At 38.0% G+C, this 25,948-nt stretch overlaps 1 protein-coding gene and 1 long non-coding RNA gene across 5 annotated transcripts in view; one reads left to right on the top strand and one right to left on the bottom strand.

Annotated features, from left to right (window-relative positions):
* The window catches only part of LOC109391289 (uncharacterized), a 33,094-nt gene extending 19,340 nt beyond the window's left edge, over positions 1–13,754 (top strand). For both annotated transcript variants that reach the window (XR_002125773.1, XR_002125772.1), the window contains one exon: positions 13,433–13,754. This is a non-coding gene — a long non-coding RNA (uncharacterized LOC109391289). The remainder of the gene's footprint in view (positions 1–13,432) is intronic.
* LCP1 (lymphocyte cytosolic protein 1) overlaps positions 1–25,948 on the bottom strand; it is a 90,914-nt gene that overhangs the window by 11,228 nt on the left and 53,738 nt on the right. For all 3 annotated transcript variants that reach the window (XM_019658703.1, XM_019658701.1, XM_019658702.1), the window contains 12 exons: positions 21,820–21,907; positions 21,065–21,228; positions 20,765–20,894; positions 19,279–19,411; positions 16,408–16,489; positions 14,600–14,765; positions 13,068–13,210; positions 10,269–10,364; positions 7,705–7,900; positions 5,336–5,414; positions 4,660–4,774; positions 3,653–3,786 (listed from right to left, as the gene is read on the bottom strand). In XM_019658703.1, coding sequence (XP_019514248.1) covers positions 3,653–3,786; positions 4,660–4,774; positions 5,336–5,414; positions 7,705–7,900; positions 10,269–10,364; positions 13,068–13,210; positions 14,600–14,765; positions 16,408–16,489; positions 19,279–19,411; positions 20,765–20,894; positions 21,065–21,228; positions 21,820–21,883 — 1,502 coding nt within the window. In that variant the 5' untranslated portion in view covers positions 21,884–21,907. The remainder of the gene's footprint in view (positions 1–3,652; positions 3,787–4,659; positions 4,775–5,335; positions 5,415–7,704; positions 7,901–10,268; positions 10,365–13,067; positions 13,211–14,599; positions 14,766–16,407; positions 16,490–19,278; positions 19,412–20,764; positions 20,895–21,064; positions 21,229–21,819; positions 21,908–25,948) is intronic.

Raw genomic sequence — 25,948 nt, forward strand, 5'->3', positions numbered from 1 at the left:
CTATAAATTTAATAGGTCTGTTAATGTGCAGCACACAGAGAAAAAACTCCCTTCTGGTGGCATTTACATAATTATTAGTCATTTCATCACCTTCAACAGTAATGTATTTCTCTCTCTACTTTTTTACATGCATAATTCTTATATAGTAAACAGTCACAAGAAATATTAACTTATTAACCAGGTGGCAACAGCAGCAGCAGGCTAGACTTATTTTATATATATCTATATCTATATATCTATATATATCTCACATATATATATGATATCACATATATATATATAGATATATAGATATAGATATAGATATAGATATGCCGTAAAGTATTACTTTGGGCCACATTTTTATAAAACTTCCACAACAGAGATTATAATACAAGGTGATTTTCGGATCTTATGAAGTTCAAAGCAGAATAAAGTTGGCCTGAGTTTTTTAAATCATTAAAATAGAAAATAGGAAAGATTATTTTATATTCAAACCCAGAAGTCAATTTAACTTTCACAACTAAAAAAGATTTTTGCTTTCATTTTTAAAGCAATCAGTAGCAAAAGCCAGTCTGCTCAGAATTAAAAACACATGTAAAGGACAATAGAGAATAGTTCAAAAATAGTTTCTGAAAATACATTGGTGAGAATGGACCTTAGGAACTTTCAGTAATGTTCTAGATACATAAAGTAAAGTAGTAGATAGAGTTGAAGTTTCTTTAGCTCTGGAGTAGTCTGTACCAGAGGAGTTTTATGACACCAGCATTTAATCTTCAAAGAGACCCCAGTTTAGAAATGGGTAATAGAGCACTTGATAAAGCAAATGTGAGTCAGGTAGTGAAGTCTATTGTGATCGCTTCTTCTAATTACCCTACAACACCTGGAAACATTGACATAATTACTTTGAGGACCATTATGAATAGCAGGATCTGCAGACAGTAGTAGCCTGGCAATAAGGCTGACCTGCCTAGGGACACCACACACCTTGTCGTTGCCATTACCTTGTTAGACATAAGATAATGCGACATGTGGTTTCTGGAGCTTCCTTCCAGGTAGAAAACTGATTTAAGTCACACTAACACAGGCTCCGGTTAAGTGATGTAAGACTTCTGCCTGCTCAGAGCTATCAGTACAGGGGAAGAGCAAACCATTTAAAAGGAACTGTTTTATACTTACAGATTTGCTCTCTAAAATTCTTCTAAGAATACTTGTGTACCAAAAATGGCTTATTTTTCTTACAATTTATTTTTTATTTGTATATCTTATTACATTCCACTATTGTTTACTAAGATCATCATATAGCTCTCATATTAATCAAGTTTATACTCAGCTCTAAAAGATATCTGAAGTTTTTTTTAAAAAGAACTAGCAGAAAATTCTGCTTCTGGACATGATGGGGTAACAAGGAGCAGATTTACCCTTCTGCTTAAACACAGTGAAAAAAACAGATGGAGCATTGATGTTCAGAAATTGGACAGGTGGAAGCACAAAACAGTGGTCCCTGAAAGAAGGAAAACCAAAATGGTGAGCTCTAAGATTGTCCTAGCTTATTGCATGGAGAGTTTCCAGTCTGCTGTGCAGGGAGAGAGAACCCAAACAGAGCATGGAGAACCCCCTGAGTTGGAAGGAGGGGTTGAGAACTCAAGGAAGCCAAAGTGACTAGCATTTGTGGGACAGGATACCAGAGAGGAGAGAGCTGCCTGTAAAGCACAGAGTCATCTAGAAAGGACGCTCCAGAGATCTTCAGAGGGTTTGACTCAAGTCTTTAACTGGGTACAACTCAGTGCATGCATGCAAGGAAACTGCGAGAAGCTGGGAAAAGAACCGTCAGAAATGAATCGGCAGAACAATTCTTGGGGCTGGAAATAATTTGGTTCCCCCCAGTCAGAGTGGAAGAATCTTATGATACATGGAGCATCAAGTAAAGTACTCAGGAGAAATGATCTCAGTATTGACATACAAAATTAGCTCAAGACTAATTAAGGTTTTAAGTAACCCTCAAAGGATCACTTGCATTTAAGTAATTTAACTGCATCCCATGACAAAATTCAAGACTATTTCAAGGAAAACAGAAATATCCAGCACACATGAAGGTAAAAGTCACACTGTCTCACATACAATAAAAAATTAGGAGGCATGCAAAGAAGCAGGAAAATATGACCCATAATGAGGATAAAAATCCATGAATAGAAACAGACCTAGAAATAAGTTATTGTAATTATATTCTACATGTTCAAGAAGGTAGAGGAAAGAGTATTGGAGATGTCAAAAAGATCTAAATCAAATTTTTATACATGCAAACTATAATGTCTGGGATAAACATACACACTGGATGGGATTAATGGAAGACTAGACATTGCAGAAGAAAGTAGTGAGTTTGAATACAAAGCAATAGAAATTACCTCAAATGCAACATACAGAGAAAAAAGGGAAACAGTGAAGAGAAAAATGAATACAGCATCAATGAACTCTGGGACAATTTCAAATGACCAAAGATACACGTGTACCTGGAGTCGCCCCCAAAACAGGGTGGGAAAGTACAGGAGACATATTTGAAGGAATAAAGGCCAAAATTATTCCAAATTTGATGAAAACTATAAACCCACAGATTCAGGAAACACAACAAACCTTAAGCATGAGAGACACCAAAGCACATTACATCAAGTGACTTAAAACCTGTGATAAAGAGAAAATCTTAAAAGAGGCCTGAGAAAGAAGACATGTTACATACAGAGGAAGAAAACTAAGAATTACAACAGATTTGTCATTGGAAACAGTGAAAGCCAAAAGACTGTAAACACTACCTTTGATAAAAAAAAAAAAAATCAACCTAGAATTCTACACTCAGAGAAAAAATACCTTTCGAAAACGAAAAATAAATAAAGACTTTTTCAGACATGTAGAAGCTGAACTAATTCCTCATCAGCAGATCTGTACTATTAGAAATATTTCAAGTAGAAGGCCAATGATATCAGATAGAAATCTGGATCTATACCGTGGAAAGAAGGGCACTAGAAATGGCACATATGTAGGTAAATGTAGCATACATCCCCCTTAATTTGAAAACTCCTTTTAAAAATAATATGCTGTTGGGCCGGCCAAGTGGCTCAGTTGGGTAAGCGCTCGCTCAAGAGTTTGAGCTCTGAGCAACAGCGGTTCAAGTCCAGCCCGGGCTGAGCAGCCACTGAGCTGCCAACAGGTAGCAGGATGGCTCAGCTTAAACAAACAAACAAAAAATAAAACTAATTGACTGTTATTATCACAAATCAATTAAAAGTACAAGGATGGAAAAAGATATGCCACGCTAACACTAATTACCATGACAGGAAGCTGGAGTAGCTACATGAATGTCACAAAGAGATTTCAGAGATAAGAATATTACCGGGAATAAAGAGGGTCTTTCCATAATGAAAAAGGGGTGATTAATTAAGAGGACAAAGCAATTTAAAATATTTATGAATCTAATAATAGTTTTAAAATACCTGAAACAAACTGAGAGAACTAGAAAGAAAAACTTAACAGGAAAAATGTTTTAAAAAACACTCTTTTGGTTTCAAGTTTAGCTTAAAATGTAGTTTTACTAGATTAAATCACATTCCAAAAAATTTGCTAGTGTTTTTCTAGGTTAATAATACACTCAATAAAAAGCCATTCCCCTGGGTTATATTACCTTCTCATTAGCTGCCAAATCAAGGCCAATGTTAGAGTGCGGTTTCCTTCATTGAGATCTTGTCCACCAATGCCAACCAGGGAAAACTTAGCTTGATTCTTCCCCAATTCCACTGCATAGTTACAATTCTCGAGCTGTTAATAAAGAGGAAGGACAACAATCTAATATAATCTTTTCTATGGTGATAAATACCAGATAAAATATGGTAATAAAAATAAAGACACCAATGAAATAAATATGGTCAGACTGAATGATCTCTCAAGTCTCACCTAGCTCTCTAATTATAGGATTCTAAATCAGTCAAAGAAATTTCCATCTATTCTTAAATAGAACCTCTCATTTCCACCAAAAAATATTCATAGTGTACTCTAAGTGCAAAACCAAAATGAATTCATCATTATGAACACTTTCATGTCTGTAACACGGTATATAAATAGGGAGCCATGCTCAGACACCTGTCCATAATATTTCTAAAGTGGCTGAATTCATAGAGATTGACATGAACAATCTGGACTCTCTATCCTATGTGCACATAGTGGACTGACACGTGGCTACACATAGATCACTAAGTCACAGAGATGAGAAATGGTGGGAAATGCTTGTGCCAACGCCATTGCTACTTTTACAAAACAATGTGTTCCCACGGCATTGACATTAGACAAACTATTTGTACAAGTCAAACTGTCAGTACCAAACTCCAATTCTTTAGCAAATTAGAATAAGGATTCTGCTGGGGGAAAAGCAACCCTGCTTGCTCTAATTATTTTAATTAAAATTTTTACATCATAATGTTTAAAGACACCCAACACGGAATCATATAAGTAATCAATGGAAACAGTAGACTTGCTTTGATAAAACTATTCAGGTTTCTGATTGCTCTACTGTAATTTAATCCCTAGATAAACACTACTTATCTAAGTTTGGCCTCCTGATAAGTAGTCACAAGGTTCTCTTGCCAGCTTGTGACTTCACCTGCCTGCTGGAACATCAGAGGAGTCATTATTTACCTTCTTCATATTGCCCCCCAGTTTGGGGTATGGTGGTTTGTTTACTCTGTTCCAATCAACAGGGACTTTAATCTTTTCATAGAGCTGGAAGATGACCAGGGCATCTGATAAGTCACTGAACAAAAACAAACACAAAAGAATTCTCAGATACTTAGCACTGATGAAGGGCCTACAGTGGCATTTCTTTATATATTAGCTCAAGGAACAGTCACAACTTGGTAAAATTAGTATTAGCAGCTCCACCCTTTGAGGTGAAGAAACTCTGACTCAGACATTGAGGGAACTTACCAGGACTCTCCTTATGCCCTTTAGCCAAAACACACTGCCTCCAGGAAAAAGAAACATGACTCTAATAAATAGCATAGGAGACAACCACAAACTTAACATTTATTGTTTTGCCTGTTTGTGAGCAGATCACAGACTGGCAACATGTAGTATATTTCTCCTTTTGCTGGGTTATGGTTTTGTACTAAACCCACAGCAAGGTTGGTGTATGAAAACGAATTTCTCAGCTGAATGTCCAACATTTGCAGGTCAGTTTGGTACTTCTCCACTTTCTCACCAAGGCACACACAATTTGTGAAGAGAATTGCACACATTAGCAGTATTTGAAATCTTGGGGGATCTTTCAAGGTCTTGGTGTCTCACATTAAGATGAGTCCCCAAATCTTCTTACCTGTACAAATGATTGACTCGAGGGTTAACGCCCAAGGAGTTCATCCAGTTCCTAAATGTCCGCTCTTCTCTGGTCTCACCTAAATGAATGAAGACTTGTTATCTTTCAGGCCCCTAGGAAACATGCCTTATCGAAGTTTAGGTAAAAAGGCTGTAATAAAAACTAAAATAGAATGAAAAAAATTAATTAAATAAACCCTAATGGATTTGGATGAGGGTTGCTATTCTGTGTTAATTTTTTCCATTTCAATTCAACAAGTATTTCTGTGGCATCTGTTAGTAGTGAGCAACATCCTGTATGAGGGAAACTGTTCAGAGCTGGCCCTCAAAGGCTTACAGTCTTTCTGGAAAAACAAGACTTTTAGGCATCAAAGAGAGATCATGTGAGCTAGAGGGCTAACATATGAGGTAGACACATTTGCTATTTGATCTGAGATAGGGGAGAGTATATACTTTGGGCTAAATTTGGATGGAGTGGAATTTGAGCTTTATCTTATAAGACTAGTAAAATTTGGATAGTAAAGAGCAAAAGGGAGAGGATTTGGAGGGGGGTGGTAAGGGATGGGAGTAGGAGAGAGCGTAAACATAAACACAAAGAGAGTGACCATCAGGAGCTGACTTTTTGGGTATCTGTGTTGTGCAGTATGTAGAGATAAGGCCATCCAATGGCTGGAACCAGAATCAGGGATCCTTGAGTGCAAGGTAGCACATTTGGGTTGATATATAAGACAGTGTCAGTCATTATGGCTTTTTTTTTTATTACTATAATAAATTCTTGATCAAGGCAGAGATATAATGAAAGCAGTGTTGTGCTGTGCCTAGCAGCAGTGTGCAGAATCAATGTAAGGCAGCGGTTCTCAACCTTCCTAATGCCGGGACCCCTTAATACAGTTCCTCATGTTGTGGTGACCCCCAACCATAAAATTATTTTCGTTGCTACTCTATAACTGTAATTTTGCTACTGTTACGAATCAATGTAAGTATCTTTTTGTTTTCCGATGGTCTTAGGCGACCCCTGTGAAAGTGTCGTTCGACCCCCAAAGGGGTCGTGACCCACAGGTTGAGAACCGCTGTAAGGCAATATGCATTTAAATTAAATATGCAGAGTGGATAGTGTTTGACATTAGCACATGGGCACATTCAAGTGCTTGATGAGTGGAGGAAGAGGTCCCTAAGACCTACTGATATAGCTGGTGTATGATTTAATAAGAGTCCAGAAGAGCAGAAAGGAAAAATAACCATTGAAAAGCCATTCTGCAGGAGAAATTATTAGTATTTGCTGATTTAATCCATTTAGAGGTGAACCAGAGGAAGATATCAAAATGGAACCCAGGGCTTTTGATGGCTGAAGAGAAAAAAGTGGTATGATTAATGGAAATGGAAACTTTCTAAAGAAGAGCGAATGGGAGGGAGGATAGAATAGAAAGACAATGGGGGAAGGAGAAAGGATCAATTTTGTTTTGCATATGCTGAATTTTAAGCGATAGTGAAGGACCCAAAGGGGGATGCTCTAGAGACAGCTGGAAATGGGTGGTTGGAGGGCCTGATATATATTTGGAGTCAACAAAATGCATGGACCCTTGACCACAATTTATCAAACTACACAAATGCAGCAGTTGGAACACAGATCGATTTTTGTATTTCCAGCAAGAATGAAACATTGCAGAAAAGGGTCAACCAATACTTTAAATCTAGATTTGCTTCCTTTGGTGATATTCATTTAACATTAATTTTGTTTTGATTTTTCTGCCTCAATGTTGGGACTAATTCATTATGGGAAAAAATGTAAACATCTTTGGCACTCTTACCTGTTAGAAACTGACTAAAGCTATATATGCTTTTGGTTCAATCTTAGGGCATTAATATCCAAAATACAACTGTCAGGGATTCTGCCTCAAACTATGATTGTGTGCCTCCCATAACCAAAATCAAAGAAATAAAACAAAAACCAAAACCTCAGTAAGCACCTCCTAGTATAGTTACATATCATATTTAAATGATGAGTGGCTGCAGCTTCTTGCCTTTAGGAATTAACGTTCAGTTTATTAAGTAGATAAACTAGATTTTTGGAACTCAGGATTTATTTCATCTGATAATTAAATGCACTGTCTTCGCTAAAACTGTTCTGATAACGGATGAAGCCTAGGTGTAATGGATGTGCTATAATATTAATAGTATTTGATTATTCCTGCTTGGTTGTAATTTATTTGATTAATCTGTTGATTCTCTTTGTTATACATCAAGAATTGATGACCTGTTTGCATATCTTCCCTGACATGTGATGGGTTTATATTTGCTTTGGAGGTGATTTTGAATTGCCTAGAATTGTGACTGTTTTTGCAAACTCGTAATGAACTGGTTTCCACTTACCTTCAAGAGCCCCCCAGTCTATGTCCTGGTTCTCTGGTTTGTGCAGGGCAGGATATCGGTTAAAGAGATTGGCAATGAAAGCCAAGTTCAACTTGGGGTTCCCTCGGACAACATCTGTGGCTGTGACAAACTGCCGGCAGCCCAGCCTCTCCGCCTGCAGCAACATGCATTCTGCCCTCTGGATGTCATCTTTCTCCTACAGTGAAAAAGGACGGGTCAAGGCTGGGTCAGGGCTCTCCATACACAAAGTAGACATGGATAGCAGGAAAAAAAATGGGAATCTTACTGAAACCCTAGTGCTTAACCTCAAACGGACACTTTATCACAGCATATTATTACTTATATTCACCTGACCCCAAATCAGAAAGTCACAAGTAAAGGGAATCTCAGAAGTTAAGCAATTAAGTCCTCTCATCTCTATACGGAAGCATTTCAGATGAACGGTTGGTTGTCCTACTTCTAAAGGTATTCAGTAGATTCTACAATTTATTATTTAAATGGATCTTAATTATTTTTCAAATATTTAGCTTACTTTTCATTATTTCTTGCAGACTTCATGAGATTTTATCTACCAAAATGTTTATTTATTAAGTAACAAATTAGATTCCTATTTTCATTTCATCAAAGATATTTACATCTGCCAATAAGAACTTCTGGTTAATATAACTAACTACCTTTCTCACACTGAGTTGTTATACTTGCAACTTAAACAAAATAAATGTGATGCGTTATTTAAGATACCACTGTCACTAATAAATACATAATATCAACTTGGCTTTTTCAGACTTCAGATTGAGAGCCACTCATTAACATATTAAAAGTCTATTCAAGTAGTTCTAGAAAAACTCCAGTCGTTTGTAAGCAGACTCTTAGAAGACTAGAGGTTTTGTTGAATTATGGCCCACTGTCCTTAAAACTCTCAAGAGCCTGTGAAAGCACGAGTTTTCAGAAAGCAGAACTTTAAACTGGAATTATTATTTTTTTTTTAAGATTTTTTTTAAATTGGGGAATTGGGGGATGGGAACAGCGCTGGGGAATTGGGGGAAGGGAAACAGACAAGTTGTTGTCCTTTTGTTCTTCAGTCTAGATGTGGAGGATGTTGCTTCACTGGCCCAAGTTGGCACCATCATTGCGCTCTTCCCAGGTGAGGCAGATCAGTCGCCGGCTTCTGGATGGCAGCTCACTGCGGCTGCTGGCTACACACGGTAGCCCATGGCAACCCACTGCAGCAGGGGCTGCAGCCTACGCCAATGCCGGAGACTCAGGCATTGAACAACAGCTCCAGGTTGAGCTGTTGTTCAGCATCTTAGCTGTAGAGGGCAGTGTCACTGGCCCTCATATGTGGGATCCGAACCGGGCCTTCTGTTGTCCCAAGCCAGCTCTTAACCAATGTGCCACTCGGCCGGCCCTAAACTGGAATTATTTCTTACTATGATTCTTTTTTTTTTTTTTTTTAGCTGAGTCATCCTGCCACCTATTGGCAGCTCAACGGCTGCTCAGCTCGGGCCAGGACTCAAACCGCTGTTGCTCAGAACTCAAACTCTTGAGCGAGCTCTTAACCAACTGAGCCACTCAGCCGACCCCCTTACTATGATTCTTTACTAGAGAACATTACACATTAAACATTTTATGAGCTTTACTTTTCATTCAGGAATGAGCTAATTTTAAAATTAACTTGTTGGATTTAACTCTAATGATATTAAGTGAAGCACGAAAATGGGTCTGGTGATTTCTCAAGGTCAGTATTAAAGTGGTGGTAAAACTGAAGTTTTAACATTCACACCCATGTTGTGCTCACTGCTTTTAGGAGCCCCCAAACCAGACACTTCTAAGAACTCACATGTTCCTGCCCAGACCTGTTCTCCAATGGTGTAGTGAGGTAGGACTGTGGCTGGATGAAATGTGGAGCCATTCTGGGTTTAGATCCTTGCTGTGCAAGGTACATCTCTGTGGCCATGTTAGCTTCTCTGACTTTCAGGTTTCTCAGCTATGTTTAACACCTACCTGAGTGATGTTTGCAAGAATTAGAGGCTGTGTATATAACCCGCCTCCCAGAGTACCTGGCACACTGGAGGAACTCAGCAAGTGGGGGATTCCTCTTTTTATTATTACTAGAACCGCAGCCTTGGATCAAATAACTTCTAATAATATGTCATATGATCTTGGACCCTTTTTTTTATTACTAAAGTGAGAATTTATTTATGTGTATAAATACCCCATCTATTTTCAGAAATAATACTCAGGTACCTAAGAATGGAAGTAATAATACATCTTAGGGCTGGAGAGCCTATCAAATGATGGGACATATACAGAAGTGCCTAGCATGGTGAGTGGCATTTCATTGGTATTAGTTTCTTTCTTTACTCAATGTTTATTTCCAGATTCAATTTCCCATAATTATTACCCAAAACTGTTAACAGGTTTTAATGGTTTTAAAAGGGCTCTAGGCAGAGATATCACTCACAGAACCCCAGAGTCGGGGTCATACAGGTCAATGGAACCATCAATGCAAAGGCAGCATCGTATTCTTTAAACACAGCTCGAAACACAAAACAGGGTCTTACCCTCAGTCCTGACATGTCAATAACAACAGCAGGAATTCCTTCTTCATCTCCCTTTGGAGCCACCTGTTCCAGCAGGTGGTAGTAAGCTTTGGAGTCCTGTGAGAAATTAAGAAATTACAATTTCAAATTAAATACTTAGCATGACAATAATTTTCCAAAAGCAAATATTTCATTTTTTACTCAACTATCATTCAAGAATGCAACTTAATTAATAGAGCTGAAAACATTCACTAATTTGAATTTTCTCTTTGTCTGTTTACATACTCTATTTCCTTTCTTTTTAAAATGAGTATAACAATTGAAAATACAGGACATACACAAAAGGCAACCCAAAGATGCAAATACTATTCTTTTGTCCTTAGGGGAGAAAAAAATTTATTTACACATATTAAATTACATACAGAAAAAAATACCTTTATATTGCTGTAAAGTCAGTCAGCTAAGGTTTAATTTTTAAAAAAGCAACAGAAAAAGGCAGCAGAAGTTTAAGGCAAAGTTTAAAAATACATTTAAATGGATAATCAGCAAAAGAGAAAGATTTTTAAAAAGCAGTCTATATAAGAGGAGAAATGTTAAAATGATAAGTGAATGTAATGTTTATCTAGAAGCTAGAAAACGTGGTTAAGTTTCATTATAGCAGATTGGATAAGGTATTGAATGCTCATGTTTTCTTACATTCTGGAAATATGCTTATTGACAAAAAGAATTCTCAAAATTACAGTCTTAAAATTATAAATGTATTCTCAGTGAAAACATGCAGACTTTCAGGTAATTTACTTAAACCATTTAAAGAGATTTTAATTTCTCTTAAAAACTGAAAAATCAACTGTTGTTATTTTTTTGTTTTTCCAACTAGGTAGGGCCTGGGTAGAGCAGAGATATGCTCACCACCTGTGACAATAGAAAGATGAGAATAAGACAATGCCAGCCACTGATGTTGCACCTGGGGAACCGAGGTTCACCTCTTTCTGCCTTCCTCTTACTTTTCACTGTAGCTATTTTGAAGTCAGTGAAAGTTCCATGAAGGTGTTAGGCACGAATAAAATCTGTCTACCACATGTTACATCTATTTAGCCTTGCGAAGAGTCGCCTCATTTCATCTGATCCTAAGAAACCTTTCTCACTCACTCTAGTGTGGGCGTTCTCCCCACCTTTGCTGACTTGGTGTGGTTGAAGGGCACCTCCCAAAGTTGCCTGTTGCTCAGATACACACGTCACAGCGCTGACCCCGATTGGGATGCGGCTCTCCCTAAGAACAGGCAGAAGCACTCTGTCAGTGCTCCGCCTGCCACTCCCCTCTCATACAGATACTTCCCAAGTCCAAAATTATTATTATTTTAAAGAACACAGCCTTTCAGTGATGGGAAATCAGGTAAATTTATGGCTTAGATTAAGCAGCCTAACTTGCTGAAAAGCTTGAAAATTTTGGCTGAAACAATCGCAGAGCTTAACTGTTGAGCACAAAGGGAGATAATACTTTCCAGCTCCCATTAAATCCCAGTTTGGTTGGTGGTGCTAGAAGACTGTTAATCATCAGTGAAAGTGATGTAGTTAGAAAAATGAATCTGGCTTTATTAGCTTGGGTCCTAGGGAATGGGGGACTTAACATCTAGAGGCTTCACTCTAACTGGCACCATGCCTGACAGACCCTGAGTTCTAAAAGCCAGGAGTCCACAGCAGGTAGAAGCCATCACTCAAAGAATTATAAACCTGGGTTGACTTCTGGTGAGTCATGTGACCTTCCCTCTGACTCTCCTTGGAAAACATTTCTTTAAGCTTTGAGCAAGTAGAGACCAATTTTTTTTTTTTTAATGTTGCATCCATCATCTCACACCATTTGCTCCTTGGGACAGCTTTCTGACGTTCCTTACTGTTCCTTAAGCTTTTTCTATCTTTGTCCACCTGTCATCAATTGTCAACAGCTGTTTCCTTTCGCCTTGACATGAAACTTTTCACAAAATTGAAAATCCACAGCAGTAACCACAGTGCATGCTTTCCTCAGCCTTACCCCTTTTGGATTTCTGTTGTAGGACTGATTGAGTTTTCTACATGCTCTGGGATAAATTCTCATTGCAGGTGGTTTCCAGAATCATTCTCTTTTAAAAATCACTCTGGCTCATACAAAGGAAAACCTCTCAATAAATTCATGAGTCGTTTTACATAGGCAGTATGTATGTTGGTCAAGTACATGGACCATGGAGGTTGACTGCTGGCTGTGAATCCTGACCCCACCCCCAGCCATGTGAATTTGAACAAGTTACTTAAATTCTCTGTACCTCAGTTTCCTTATCTGTAAAATGAGAAAATAATAATCTTTATCTCAAAGGTTTGTTGTGAGAATTAATGAGTCAATACACGTGTAAAGCAGTTAGAACAGTGCCTGGCATGCAGTAGACACAATGTTTGCTAGTATTAATGCAATTAGAGGAGTCCTCGTCTAATTTGTTTAAAGGAAACCCGATCTAATGATCTCACTTATAAAACCAGAAAAAGACATTACAGTCCTACACATACTTGAAAAGCAGTCATCTCTTGCCCTTCCTCTATCTCATCCTCGCCCTTTTACTTCCTGATACGGAAACTCCGAGGGCGAGCCATCTCCCTTTGTCGCTGTGCAGTCAGTGGACAGGACTTGTGACGGATCTGCGCGTGGCCCAGTGCTAGAGCTGCACATGAACTTGAGAACCGCGGGGGCTCCACAGCAGCACCAGCAGCGCTCTAACTAACCCTAGCGCGTCTGGAGAGATGAACGCCCAAACTCCCTTCACTGCTGCAGTCTCGTTCAGACTCCACTCCTACCTTGATGTCGGTGCTGAAGTTGCCAATTTTGGTGCAGCCTGCGTTTTCCAGGTGGTAATTAGCCCATCGTAGCAGGAGCTCCTCGGGGGAGAGTTTCATCAAATCCTCCAAACTCTCCCCTTCTCTCAGAAGAGCAATCAGAGCTGAGGAAGCACAAAAGACAAAGAGAGATGTGTGCAGAGAGTATTGGGGAGTGAGTTATAACTTTCCTTGAGTTCTGCAGGAAAGCCAAAGATAGCAACATTATCTCTCTGGGATAAAAGTACTTACAGCTTTTCTTATAAGTAAATAAACACTTCATTATTATTATTCCCTAAAAAGAGGTGTAGGCTACAGTGTGCTGATTTATTATCCTTATTTTTCAGATGGGGAAGAAAAGGCACCCGGGAACCTCAATGCTATGTATGCCTAAGAAAGCCGGGGCAGAGCCTCGGAAACAACCAAGACTGCTGGCTCAGAATGCTCTGCTGGGTCTGTTAGACCACATTTCATGAGATGACAACATTTTTGCTTTTAAGAGATCAATTTTGTAATAATGACAATGTTCTCTTGTCTATTCCCATAAGTGTTTTATATTTCAAATGCTTACCTGAATAATTATAGCATCTTAAAAAATATAATCAACTCTTTCCTCTATGTTTCCCAGATGAATAAATATTTCTTGCTCAGCCAGAAGGTTTAAATTTAGCCGAGGTCATTATTTACAAATCAATAGTCTTTCTCGGGGGTTCTGACTTCTGTGTTGGTTTTTTTTGTTGTTGTTTTTCCATTTATATATAAATTTAATATATTGGTTTTATGTTACCCTGGAGTTCTTCACTGATTATTATGACTTGGACATTAAATAAATATATATATATATATATACACACACACACATATATATATTATATAAAGTATAGAGATTAACATTTGGCTATAGATTTCATATTGGTAGGATCTGAACCTAAGAATCAAAAAGTAACATTGTGTTTTATATAATACTTATCAAGATCTACTACTTCTGTCTAAAGGACAGGGCTGTGATTATTTAAATGCAGATAGGATGCTGAAAGCAAACAGAAAAAGATTCACAGCTACGTATTTCATTGAGAACTTTGAAACCCTAAATATAATTTTCTATTGTCTTGGTGAGAAATAGACCAAGTTTTTCCTAACCTGTTGCTATCACTGCGATAAATGAATGTGAACTGCTTCATAAAAGTTAAAAGTAGGCTTATTTGTTATGAAGTGTCGAAAGGCAAAGTTAACTCAGAATGAGGTTGGAGCTGCAGACAGCTAGATTGAGCTGTAGGTTCTAAATATGCATTATTATCAGTCTGTGGTCTTAAAAAGCTTTTACTCCATTGTTGTAAAAAATCTGGTCAATGTGGATAAAATCTGTTACATTAATACAATGAGTTCAGTATAACTATATTTTCAAACATTGAGGATTCTGAGCTCGACTATTCCTGACATCTTCATTCTACAGCCCTAACACATGCATTAATAAAAAGCCATGACATTAATAACAGTTGAAGCTGTGCTTGTACCTTCATTTCTGCTGAGTTCAATGTCGGCAAACAACCCAATCTTGATGACTTGCCACAAAAGTCCTAAGACCAGGTAAGGCTTGCCTTCCTTTAAGTCCTCAGCACCGATGTTGACCACATGGCACCCGATGGCTGAGGCAGAGTTTAGAGCCAGGTTCAAATTTTCCTGGGGGAGAAAAAGTATGCAAGTTTTGTTTTTGACTTTGCAGATGCCAAATGATGATTGCTGATTGGCAGCAGCAATAATGTTTTGCTTCTGGAAAGTTCACAGGTCTGGAAGCACCATCTTCACTAGACTTTTAACACTAAGAAAAGGCAGTGAGTAGTAACTGGAAAAGGAAATCCAATAACCCAGACACAGGGCTTATGCCATGCCCTGTCAATCAAACCAGAACCCTGAGTCAAAGGCCCATCCTGATTAGGATGGAACAAATAAGTCTTATATTTTTCCATCTTGCTCTGTTTTGGAGCCTTCACTCTTGACAGTTCCGTCAGCCAGTAACAAAAGGGGCACCTGTGAGGGTAGGACATACCCTAATTGCTTTGTCACTAGCTATCATTAATAACACAATTGTTGATGATCAAGGTCACCAAAGAGAGTAAGAAAACAGCATTTTGACTTTCAGATTGAGTATTAAAGGAATGAAAACGATATAAATCAACTTCCTAGAAAAGACAGAGTGGTTCTTATTCAGACAATTGGTTGAGTATCCATAACATCTAGGGACCTTGAGTACAAACACATCTACACAAGCATACATGTGTGTGCACACACACATGCACACATGTGTATAGATTATATGTTCTTATCACTAACAACAATGCATGTAAATTCAGGTACAGTTGGAATAGAGTCAATGAAATTTTCAGACGAGAATCTATATAGACTATTCTTGGGTCCACAAAGGAGATGACATCAGAGTCAGAGATGTATAGAGGTTGGTTTTATGACAAATTAACAAAACAAAATACAGGCCACCAGTGAATTGGGAAGGTAGCTATGAAAGAAAAGTGGGTTTTGCCCTAGTATAGAGCTCAAATAATGAGTCAAAAATATCATCCCTCATTATAGCAAGATTACATGTAAATTTAACATTAAGTGCTTTCACATAGAGATAATCATCATTGTTCTCTTTGGTGAACAGTTCCATTTTAAAAGTACACAGAGTTGCTTAAATCCAAACAGGATGTAATATATTGTTCATGATTTAAGAAGTGAGATACGGCTTCTGAGCGAGTGAATTACAATAATGTTAAAATACTGGAACCCAACATAGAAATACAGCTTACTTACTGCTGATTATTGTTCCAGTTAATCAACACACTGAAGGCATAAAAGCAAATTATATTTATCGCACTGGTGGCTGCAGCCAGTAGCATTGTGAAGGCTGCCAGAGCACTTCCCGTTTTTCACTGCCTCACTTCTTAAAAAGGCTTATCTTTTCAGCTAAAATGCTGTGTATTTGGCATCAGCTCAAAGATAAATTGCTAGGGAAAGTTTGAGTTAAAACTTTAGCCAATGTGAATTTTATTTCAGCCAACATGGCCAAAACAAACAAAGAATTCCCCAACTACTAACACTCCACTAAACTTCTCCTATCTCTAATACCCCCTACTCCACCCGTTATATTAGTAAAAGACAAAACAGAAACGTGTCCCTGTATCCCCACTAGTCATAACAAATCACCAGCCCAAAGCCTGGGTTTGGGAAATAATGTCTGAGCGCCTGAACAAGGCTGACTCAACAGCTCTGGTGCACATTCAGTCCAAGCACAGTCCTGTACAAAGGTAACAGAGTGAAGACATACCTGAATTGTGAAAGGAGTGAGTTTCTTTTTGTTGATTGTTCTTTCATCAATTGTGTCTGGTACTGATAGGTTGATCATTTTACTGAAAGAGAAACAATTACATTAAAGAAAGCAGGCTTCTGAATAACAGAGCCCAGTAATGTTTAATTTAAATTCTAGGAACACTATAAGCAAACAAGAGGACAACATAATCTGTGCTACCCTATCTATCAGTGTTTAGATATAAAATCAGTTATGCAATTTTGACTAGACTCAAACAATCTGTGGGAAAGGTTAATGTTTCTGAAGTCATACTAATATAATGAACCAGGAAATGAGGACCCCACTTCATTCACTTACCTTTAAAGCTACAAAGTTATCTTGGTTCCCTTTTGCATATTAGGAAATTCTGGGTGGATAGCCAAGGCAAATTCTCCATGAGTACTTTACTTTTTCAGCCATAAAAATTTTCCACTATATGAAAGACTATTGTACACCTTTGAGCTTATATGATGTCTAAATGTCTATGTCACACCTGGTCAAACTCTGTACCTTTAACTAATCACATGATAAAATGTTTTATATCTTCCTGTAGTCATTATTATTATTATTATTTAAAATATGGAACACTTCACGAATTTGTGTGTCATCCTTGCACAGGGGCCATGCTAATCTTCTCTGTATCGTTCCAATTCTAGTATATGTATTGCCGAAGCAAGCACCTGTAGTCATTATTATATCAGCACTTTAGAAATTTCACCCACTTAACATTGATCAGACACCCAAAGCAAGCAGATATTGTTTATTAAAAACTGATTTTAACAAAATTAGCATTGCTTTAAACTTCAATGGGGCATGAAAAACAAATTTCCTTAGGTTGCTTCCATCTCATTTAAACAAAGGAAGTTGAAAAAAATACAAAGAAACAACAAGATAAAAAATGGTAAACTTGACTGTGACTATTTTTATTTTACTGAGAAAAGAAATCAGCATTAACATTTTTTTCTAAGAATTTTTAAGTAACTACCTTATTTGTGGGTGTTCTTTAAAGATGTATTTCTATAACTTTATCATGTGTGTATATACATATATTTAAATAAAATTCACTTTATTGCAATATAGGTATTGCAGTAAAACAAACTCCTTTTTTTTAAAAACATTTTCAGTCATTATTTTTCAAACATTTTCCGTCATTATTTTTCTTTTTTCTTTTTTTTTTTTTTAAGATTTTTATTGCGGAATTGGGGTAAAGGGAACAGACAAGTTGCTGTCCTTTTGTTCTTCAGTCTAGATGTGGAGGACGTTGCTTCACTGGCCCAAGTTGGCACCATCATTGCGCTCTTCCCGGGCGAGGCAGATCAGTCGCCGGCTTCTGGACAGCCGCTCACTGCGGCTGCTGGCCGCTCACGCTGGCTGCTGGCTACATACAGTAGCCCATGGCAACCTACTGCCGCAGGGGCTGCAGCCTACCCTTCACCAGCGACTCACAGCAGCCCAGCTCCAGGTCGAGCTGTTGTTCAGCATCTTAGCTGTAGAGGGCAGTGTCACTGGCCCTCATATGTGGGATCCGAACCGGGGCCTTCTGGCCTCCCAAGCCAGCTCTTAACCAACGCGCCACTCGGCCGGCCCAAAACAAACTCTTAAATCATTGTTTGAAAAATGTGAAACTGGAGTGAAATAGAAGCTCTGGGAGATGATGAGGAAGAATGGTGACTAAAAAAAGTGTAAGATTTCCCTGCCATTGAAAAGCTTGTAGTCCAATTACAGAGGCAAAATACCTGGGTATAATACATTACATAACAGTTCAAAGCAGGACGTTATAATGGCTCTGAAAGTATTATAAACAATATGTTCTTTAAGAATTAGTGAAGGAAGAAATCACTGGTGGTTGGCATAGACCAGAAAATTACACCATAAATGAATTTGTATGGGAGACGATGGGAAAGGGCATTCTTAAAAAAGGAAAAGAAAAGGCAAAGCCATAGCTGCAAGTTATAAGCAGGGCGTGTATGGGCAAGAGTATGCTTGCTGATGCAATCCATCATTCATGAAGCCATTCACTCAGTACCCTGGGCTAGGTACCCGAGTCACAGGGTCTTGGGAGGTAAAACTAGAAAGAGATTGATGGAAGGTCATGGGGTGGGTTGGGTGCCAACCCAAGGAATCAGAACTTGATCATGTAGGCTAGGTTTATTTTATTCTATTTAGCAGTTGAACCTTCAAAAAATGAACTCTAATAAGTAAAACACCAAAAGAAGAATTTCCCTGGTCAGAGTAGAGAATAGGGGCTCAAAGTCTTGCTCACTCATCCTTTCATTCAATTCCTGGGCCCAACTGAGATTGGCATTTTAAGCCTCCTCACCATGTTTTATGATGAGAGAAGCTGCTGAACCAAAAGCTACAGAGGCATTTTCAAAGAAACCATGGTGAATTGACCAACTGTGTTTGAGAATACATTCTTCCTTTCCAGAAGCACCAGCTGTGTATTTGTGTGTACCACTCATAAGTCCCTTTGCATAATGACTTGCATTGAATCACTCCATTTATTATGCTGTTATCAGTTCTGTCTGCTCTCATGTAAGCCATGCTCCGATGAAGCAAAGTGGCATGTATTCCAAAAATAATTGCTTTTGACCTTGCATTACTATATCTCTATGGTTATGTTTATTTCTATACTGTGCATCCCTCTCCTCTACCCAAGAAATAGTAGTTTTACATTTCTCATTAAAAGTTGCTCTTTACATTAGTTTGCTCTCCTGGATCTGCCAAATAAAAGTCTAGAAAGCATTTCAGATCCAGCTGATCACCAAAGGAAGTTGGCCTAGGATAATCACAATTAATTGTTGGTATTCCAGAAAATTCTAGGGAAACCAAGAAGGAAGTGTTATTTACCAAAGGACAATGCCATCCCCAACAGCATTGAAGAGATCATCCGTGTTCGGATTCATTGGGATGACATGCTTACAATCAGGGTCATTTTCCAGGGCTTTGTTTATCCAGTTGACAAAGGCATACTTCTCTTCCTCTGCAAGTAAATGGTTAAAATGATTTATTTTCAAGTAAAAATATGACATAACAAAATTATACATGTAGATCTTAGATTCTCATGCCCAGGAGAGACATTGTAAGGTTATCCATTAACCAATCATCTCACATTTATTAACATTTAAAAATCTCAGATGACTTGAGAAATAGGCACAGAATCTCTGTCCACTCAAAGTCATAAAACATACAGTAAGCAGATTTAGAAGCCATATATATTTATATGCAAATATATTTAGAAGTAAATATATATTATATCTATATTTTATATAGATGTAAATATATAAACAATAAAAATATATTGTTTTTATATATAATTTAAATATAAATGTGGTCTAATTCTTACAGGATAAAACTCAGAGTTTTGCCTTTAGCCCTGCTGATTTAAATGTGGGATGATCACAGACAATCCTTGCAATATCTCTGAGTTTCTTTACAATGAAATTGCTATGAAATGAAATCATTTGTGATATAATCTTTCTTTCCTATCAGTAAAGCTGCCAGAAGTTGATTTTAGAAATTTTAATAAAACCTCAGGTTACGCCTTTATAGCCCAGCACTGTGTTTCTCAAATTGTATGCCATTGAAAACAATAGTGTCCCTCAGAAGAATACTGAGACACTAAAGTTTGAGAAACACTGCATTGCATATCACTATCTTGAAGTTTCATAATGCACATTTACATAGCAGAAGGCTGTGAACATTTCTGTATGTAAAAATAAAAGGCTAAACTTTGTCTTAGCAAGTACAGATGGTACTTAACCATGAACTTATCTTTAAGACCAACTAATGTTTTGAAGAACTCAGTTTGGGGGTTGTTGGATTACTGCACTGTTTGGGCTACTGGAAGTTTATATTAAGGCCGTTGGACGGCAGCCTTCAGAATCTTCAGAATAAAATGCACAACTTTCTTCTAAATCAATGAAAACACAATTTTTTGGACCACTCAATAAGCATTAAGAATAATTGTGGGGGAAAAAAAAAGAATTGTGAAGTTTTAAGGCAGAAGCTTGAGTAGCTCATTTTATCCAAAAGATTTACAAAGGAATTTTGGCAGCCTTTAATATATTTTTTTAAATGCTGATTAGATTATTTGGTATTGGGCTCGACCTAGAGCTGGAACTGCTGGCCCACTTACACAAAGAAAAATAGGCAGTAGCCAATAGACTCATCTTAACTTGTCTTTCTTTGCACCCCTTAAACTGAAACATAGTTTAGAATCTGTATTCCAGAAGACGTGGATCCTTTCTACATGTTCCTTCTCCCTCTGCCCTCAGCTCTCTCCTCTTCCCAACACCCTCTCTACCTCCTCTCCACACCCGTTAGTACCACCTACCTGAATAGGAGTGCTGGGTGCCAACACTAGACTGCTCTGAAGTGCCACCGATTGCGCAAATCCCTTCCTTCTTATTGATTGCTTTTCTAAAGGTCTTGGCAACATCTGTGCTTTTTAGCCCATGAAAAACCTGCAAAAAATATAATGTATCTTTAGAAACCCAATACGTGATAAAAAAAAAAAACCCCACAAAGAATATGTAATGTTGAAGCAAGGAGAGTGGAAATGTATTTCTGGATATTTTTCAAATTAAAGTTCTAAGTTTCAAATGCATCTCCTTGTATTCTGCATCATACTCACCTTGATAAACTCATTAAAGCTGATCCTCCCATCCTGATCCAGGTCACCTGTAGCCATCAGGTTTTCTATAATTTCTCTCACCCTGTACCCAGGCAGAGGCAAGCAAGCCGCCTTGAACAAGTCATTCAACTCATTGCAGCTGATGTACCCATTGCCATCCGTATCTGTAAGGCAAACGATGAGCTGAGGTTTCAGAGCAATTCAGCCAACAGCATGAAGAGAAGTGAGAGAAGGCTAGCTGGGAGGTGAGCCGGCAGCAGAGGCAATTATTCAGGGGTCACGTCCTGACCCCAAGCAAGAGTCAGAATCTCCCAAGGGGCCGGTTGCTATTGGACACAGACATTAACATCACTTCCAATATCCTAGAGTCATAATTTCAAAACAGAGGTCTGGCAACTGAATCTAAAGCGACTTTGACAAAATCAGATAGGGAGATAAATCACAGACTTAAAGAGTAAGTAAAAGTATCAAATTATAGAAAAATCAAAGAAAGTAGAAACTATCAAAAGATGAGACTTAGGGGCCATTTCCAGAAAACGCTACAGGTGAGAAAGGGTCCATAGTCCTGTTTTGATAGAAAAAGAAGCATTCTTCTCGAAGCTTATTTTTCAGAACTAAGTTCCCTGGCTCCTCTACCAATACCACTGTATTCCTGTCACTTGTTATTTTGCTCATTTTACCATTTCATTGAATCTGTGCGGAAGCTACTCAATAAAGAACAGAATTGTGCCACTTGAGGTACAAGGTCTACTCACCAACTTTGGCAAAAGCTTCTCTGAGCTCCATCATTTCTTCATCAGACACTGATCCTCTGGCCATTTTTTATTGCTTTAGGCAACAGATCTACAAAGGGGGAGAACATAAGGAATGACTATTGTTCATATTAATTCTTAAAGTACCACATTAAGGAGAAACTTTTATTAAGTGAAGAAACATTCCTCTTCATCCCTCATGATTTATAACTATCTTTCAAAAATGGAAGAAACAGCCTTTTAAAAAAAATCTTCCATGTGGTGGTCTGCAAAGATGGCCCTCACCAACTTCTCCTCCCCCCTTATATATAGACTCCCCACATATATCCACATCAGGAAGTGGAACTTATTCCTCCCCCTTGAATAGGGGCTGATCCTGTGACTGCTTTGACCATTTAGAAGGCTGGAGAATCCATGCTTGGAACTGGAAACTTCTGCTATCCCACGTTCTTGTCACCTTGTGTACTGGTGGGAACTCCAGGGAGCATGATTTAAAAATTGTGAAATTATATATTGTTATTTTTTTAAATTCCCTTAAAATATATTTTATTATCAATAAAAATTGTTTTTATTACTTGCCTTATATAATATCTGAAAAGGTATTGGTCTTTCGGGTTCTCTGAAGGATAGTAGAAAATGTTAAGGCCTTAACTGTAGGAGCAACTCATTTACACAGCACAGTAACCCTGAGAGGCAGGTCCTGGCTACTGACTCTTTTGTCTTCTCTTCCCTTCTGTTTTTTGTCTGTCTGTCTGTCTTTTTTGGGTCTGTTTCTCTGTCTCCCTCCTTTATTTCTCTTTTTTTTCCCCTTCTTTTTCACATGTCTTATTCTAAAAACAATCTGGGCCAGGTTACAAAGATATATCCAAATGTCAGAACCAAACCAATAAGATTATATAGTTGGTGAGAAGAAAAAAGAAGCAGAGGCGAAATAAGATGCTGGCAGGGAAGAGCATCAATACTTCAGAGGCATGGTTAGGACAACCTAGTTTGCTGGAAGTGGGCTGAAAATCTAGCTCCACGTTCTCTAGAAACTAATGCAATAGGGAAACGTCATCAGTTACATAGTTCACTCTATCTATATGATAAACAAACCAATTTTCTCAGGGCTGCAGAACTGAGGTCTGATAGCAATACCTTCACCCAGGTCTCAAGAAGACACTTATGGGATGGAGTAAACGCAAGTTTTGTGTTTCTTATAATGTCCCTCAGTGAAGGCTGATGGTATAAATACAGAGAGTGCCAAAAGAAGTATACACATTTTAAGAGGAAAAAACGATTAAAATGGTAATAATATATACCGATAACAAAAGATGAATACAAGTCATATGTGTATACATTTTTTGGCACCCCTGGTATATATATATGCTCATTTTTTAGAGTAGGAAGCAGAAGAGCAGCGAGGATTCCAATTCTCAGTCTTTTCTCCTCTCCTATACTGTCCAATCAGGGTCAATGCCTTCACATGTCCGTTAGACACTCATTTCATTCATCCATTCATTCACTCAGAAATCACTAAGTGTCTTTAATAAATTATAATATAGAGAACATAGCTAAGTGTTCTAGCTTAGGATGCTTTTGTTTTCATGTGTTAAGAAATCGAGGCTTCTGATTTAAGAAATTAGTGTATAACTTTGTACACTCTACTAAATTCTTGTGAGTAATTGGCTTGGTTCTTCTTTATACTCTCCACCAATACGCCATATATGCATTAAAAGAAGACTGTTCCACATCATATTTGAACAAGGCCTTTGGTAAATCTGGTCTAACGCCCTTGAGCTGGCTTACCCTTTCTGTTTTTAGGTGTCTTAACACCGCCTGGTTCATGAATGTTCATGGGATTGTGAGATCAATTCATTCATTTAACAAACATTTAATGAATGTCGACTATAAGCCAGGCACTGTTCTTCATTTCAGGTGAGGCCTGTCTGCACTGAAAACATGAAAATGTGAAAGGTAAGGCGAATACATGAGATCTCTGAAACTAAACTTGGCCCTGCCTTTTGCCATAAGTTTTAGATGTTAGAGCACTGTAAGAGACGGGTGAGAAATGCAAGCAAAGGCAAGAAATGAGACTGCATTTTAAGGGTCAAGAGCAGGGCCAAGAAAGGAAAGAATTACAGTGTTGGGTGAAAAAATAAATGAATAAAGATCATGCTATAGTGAAAAAGAAGAGAAAACATTTTAGTATAAAAATTGCATGGCCCATTGAAATAAAAGACCTAGGAGGGGAAAAAAATATGATTTTAAAACCATGTGATTTTTAAGCCATGGCAGGCAGGTCAAGATGAAAAATCTGAGCATCTGGATGACCACGTTCTTCTAAGAGATTTATATATGAGATCAGCTCAGAGAAGCCATATAGTGAGACAGCCTTAAAATTTTAAAAACCCCAAACCCATCAGTGATTTAATAGCTAAAGTAAAAGAGAATAGATTGAACTAGTTTACAAGGTGAATTGGAGAAGGACTATTCAACAGCCTAAGTTACTGTGACATTCTTTGTTGGTTGTTGGACCGAAACACAAATAAATATCGAAAGAGAGTCTGCTTTACCATCAGAATGAGCAGAAAGTCCTGGAAACATAACTGAACTTTCAGAGACAGAAGGAACCTAAGAAATAACTTATTACAACCACCTCATTTTATAGATAAGGAGCCTGAAGTTCCAGTGAGATGAAATGCTTTGTCTATGTACAAGTTTTCAGAGCAATGGCAAAATCGCTCAGGCGACTTTGACAATGCAGTTGCTGGTGAGCAGAGCAGGAAAAGGATGGAGGGACCATTAAAACGGCCAGCACCATCCGCAACTGAGAAGAGACCCTTAAACTAATTGAACTGAATGTACAAATGGCAGCATTTTCACTAAGCAGAGAAATAGGAATCAACATGAAGATCAGGCCATTTCTAAGAAAGACTTCGCTGGAGTTAAAATCAAATATCAGGTACTTTACGTAAGCCTATTAATGTGTTTGCCTGGAAAAAATACACCCATTTTAATGCATGCATATTTGAAGGCCTGAATTACAATAATGTTATAAAGTTCATAAAGACAATCAGTGAGTGTTTCCATTTGTAAATTCCTGGCACCATGTTGGCAGCAGACATTAGAGAGGCCACTGCAGTAACATTACTTGCTGAAGCATTCAGAGCCTGAAAAAAAGTGAGAGGCATGTGGGCGTGAAGGAGCAGTTTCTTCAGCTCTGCTCTAGGCTCCTGCAGTTAGTGTGGCCTTTTTTAAAATTATTATTGTTAGTTTCAGGTGTACAGAACAATGCAATAGTTACCCTTTACACCCTCACAAAGTAACAACCCCCCTCCCCCATCCACTGCCCTCTCACCCCAGATATCATGCTTATCTATTACAATTCCATTGACTCCATTCCCACTCTCTACTCCATGTCCCGAGACTATATGTATATATAATTATAGTTGACACAAATATTATTCAACATCAGTTTCAGATATACAGTGCGGTGGTCAGGCCTCTACACCGACTATGAAGTGATCTCCCCAACAGGACATGAGTCCAGTGTGGCCTTTTTAAATGACTGCTTCATCTAACTATGCCCTGCCACGACCATTTGAAGGTCTCTTGTGAATCAGTGGTGAATTTTGGAACCCCGATTCTGAATCACTGCCCAAATCTAAAGAAGCGAAACAAAATACACAGGACTTCAACACAAAATCCAAGAAGACACATCGCAAACCATTCTCTAAGTCACATCTGGCTGCTAGTTTTTCTGTGAGCAGATAAATTTATTAAATCAATAGTTACAAAATCCCATGACATTTGGCCAAAGAAAGTGCCAGCTGTTTATTTTTATAAGATTGTTTTTAAAGACAGGAAAATCAAATAACCCTTCAAACAGCAAAAACCACAAAACCTGTTCATTCCTTTAGGTCAGTGTGTTTTGGGTCCCTGCTTAAAGGAGGCTGGTATTTCCCAGGTCAGTGGAGAAAACATATTTCTGAGAATGACTACCTATAATAAAAGCACCTGACTGAAGTTGCTGAAGTCTGAATATAGAAACTACTTGTAGGTGTTTACAATAGAGCACGGTGCTGTAGCATTTGCAGAAGGAAATACTCGTACGTTCTCTAAAATAAATATGAAACTATAAGCTGAATTT

Source organism: Hipposideros armiger, unplaced genomic scaffold, assembly GCF_001890085.2.
Source record: "Hipposideros armiger isolate ML-2016 unplaced genomic scaffold, ASM189008v1 scaffold_287, whole genome shotgun sequence".
NCBI classification, from domain to species: Eukaryota; Metazoa; Chordata; class Mammalia; order Chiroptera; family Hipposideridae; genus Hipposideros; species Hipposideros armiger.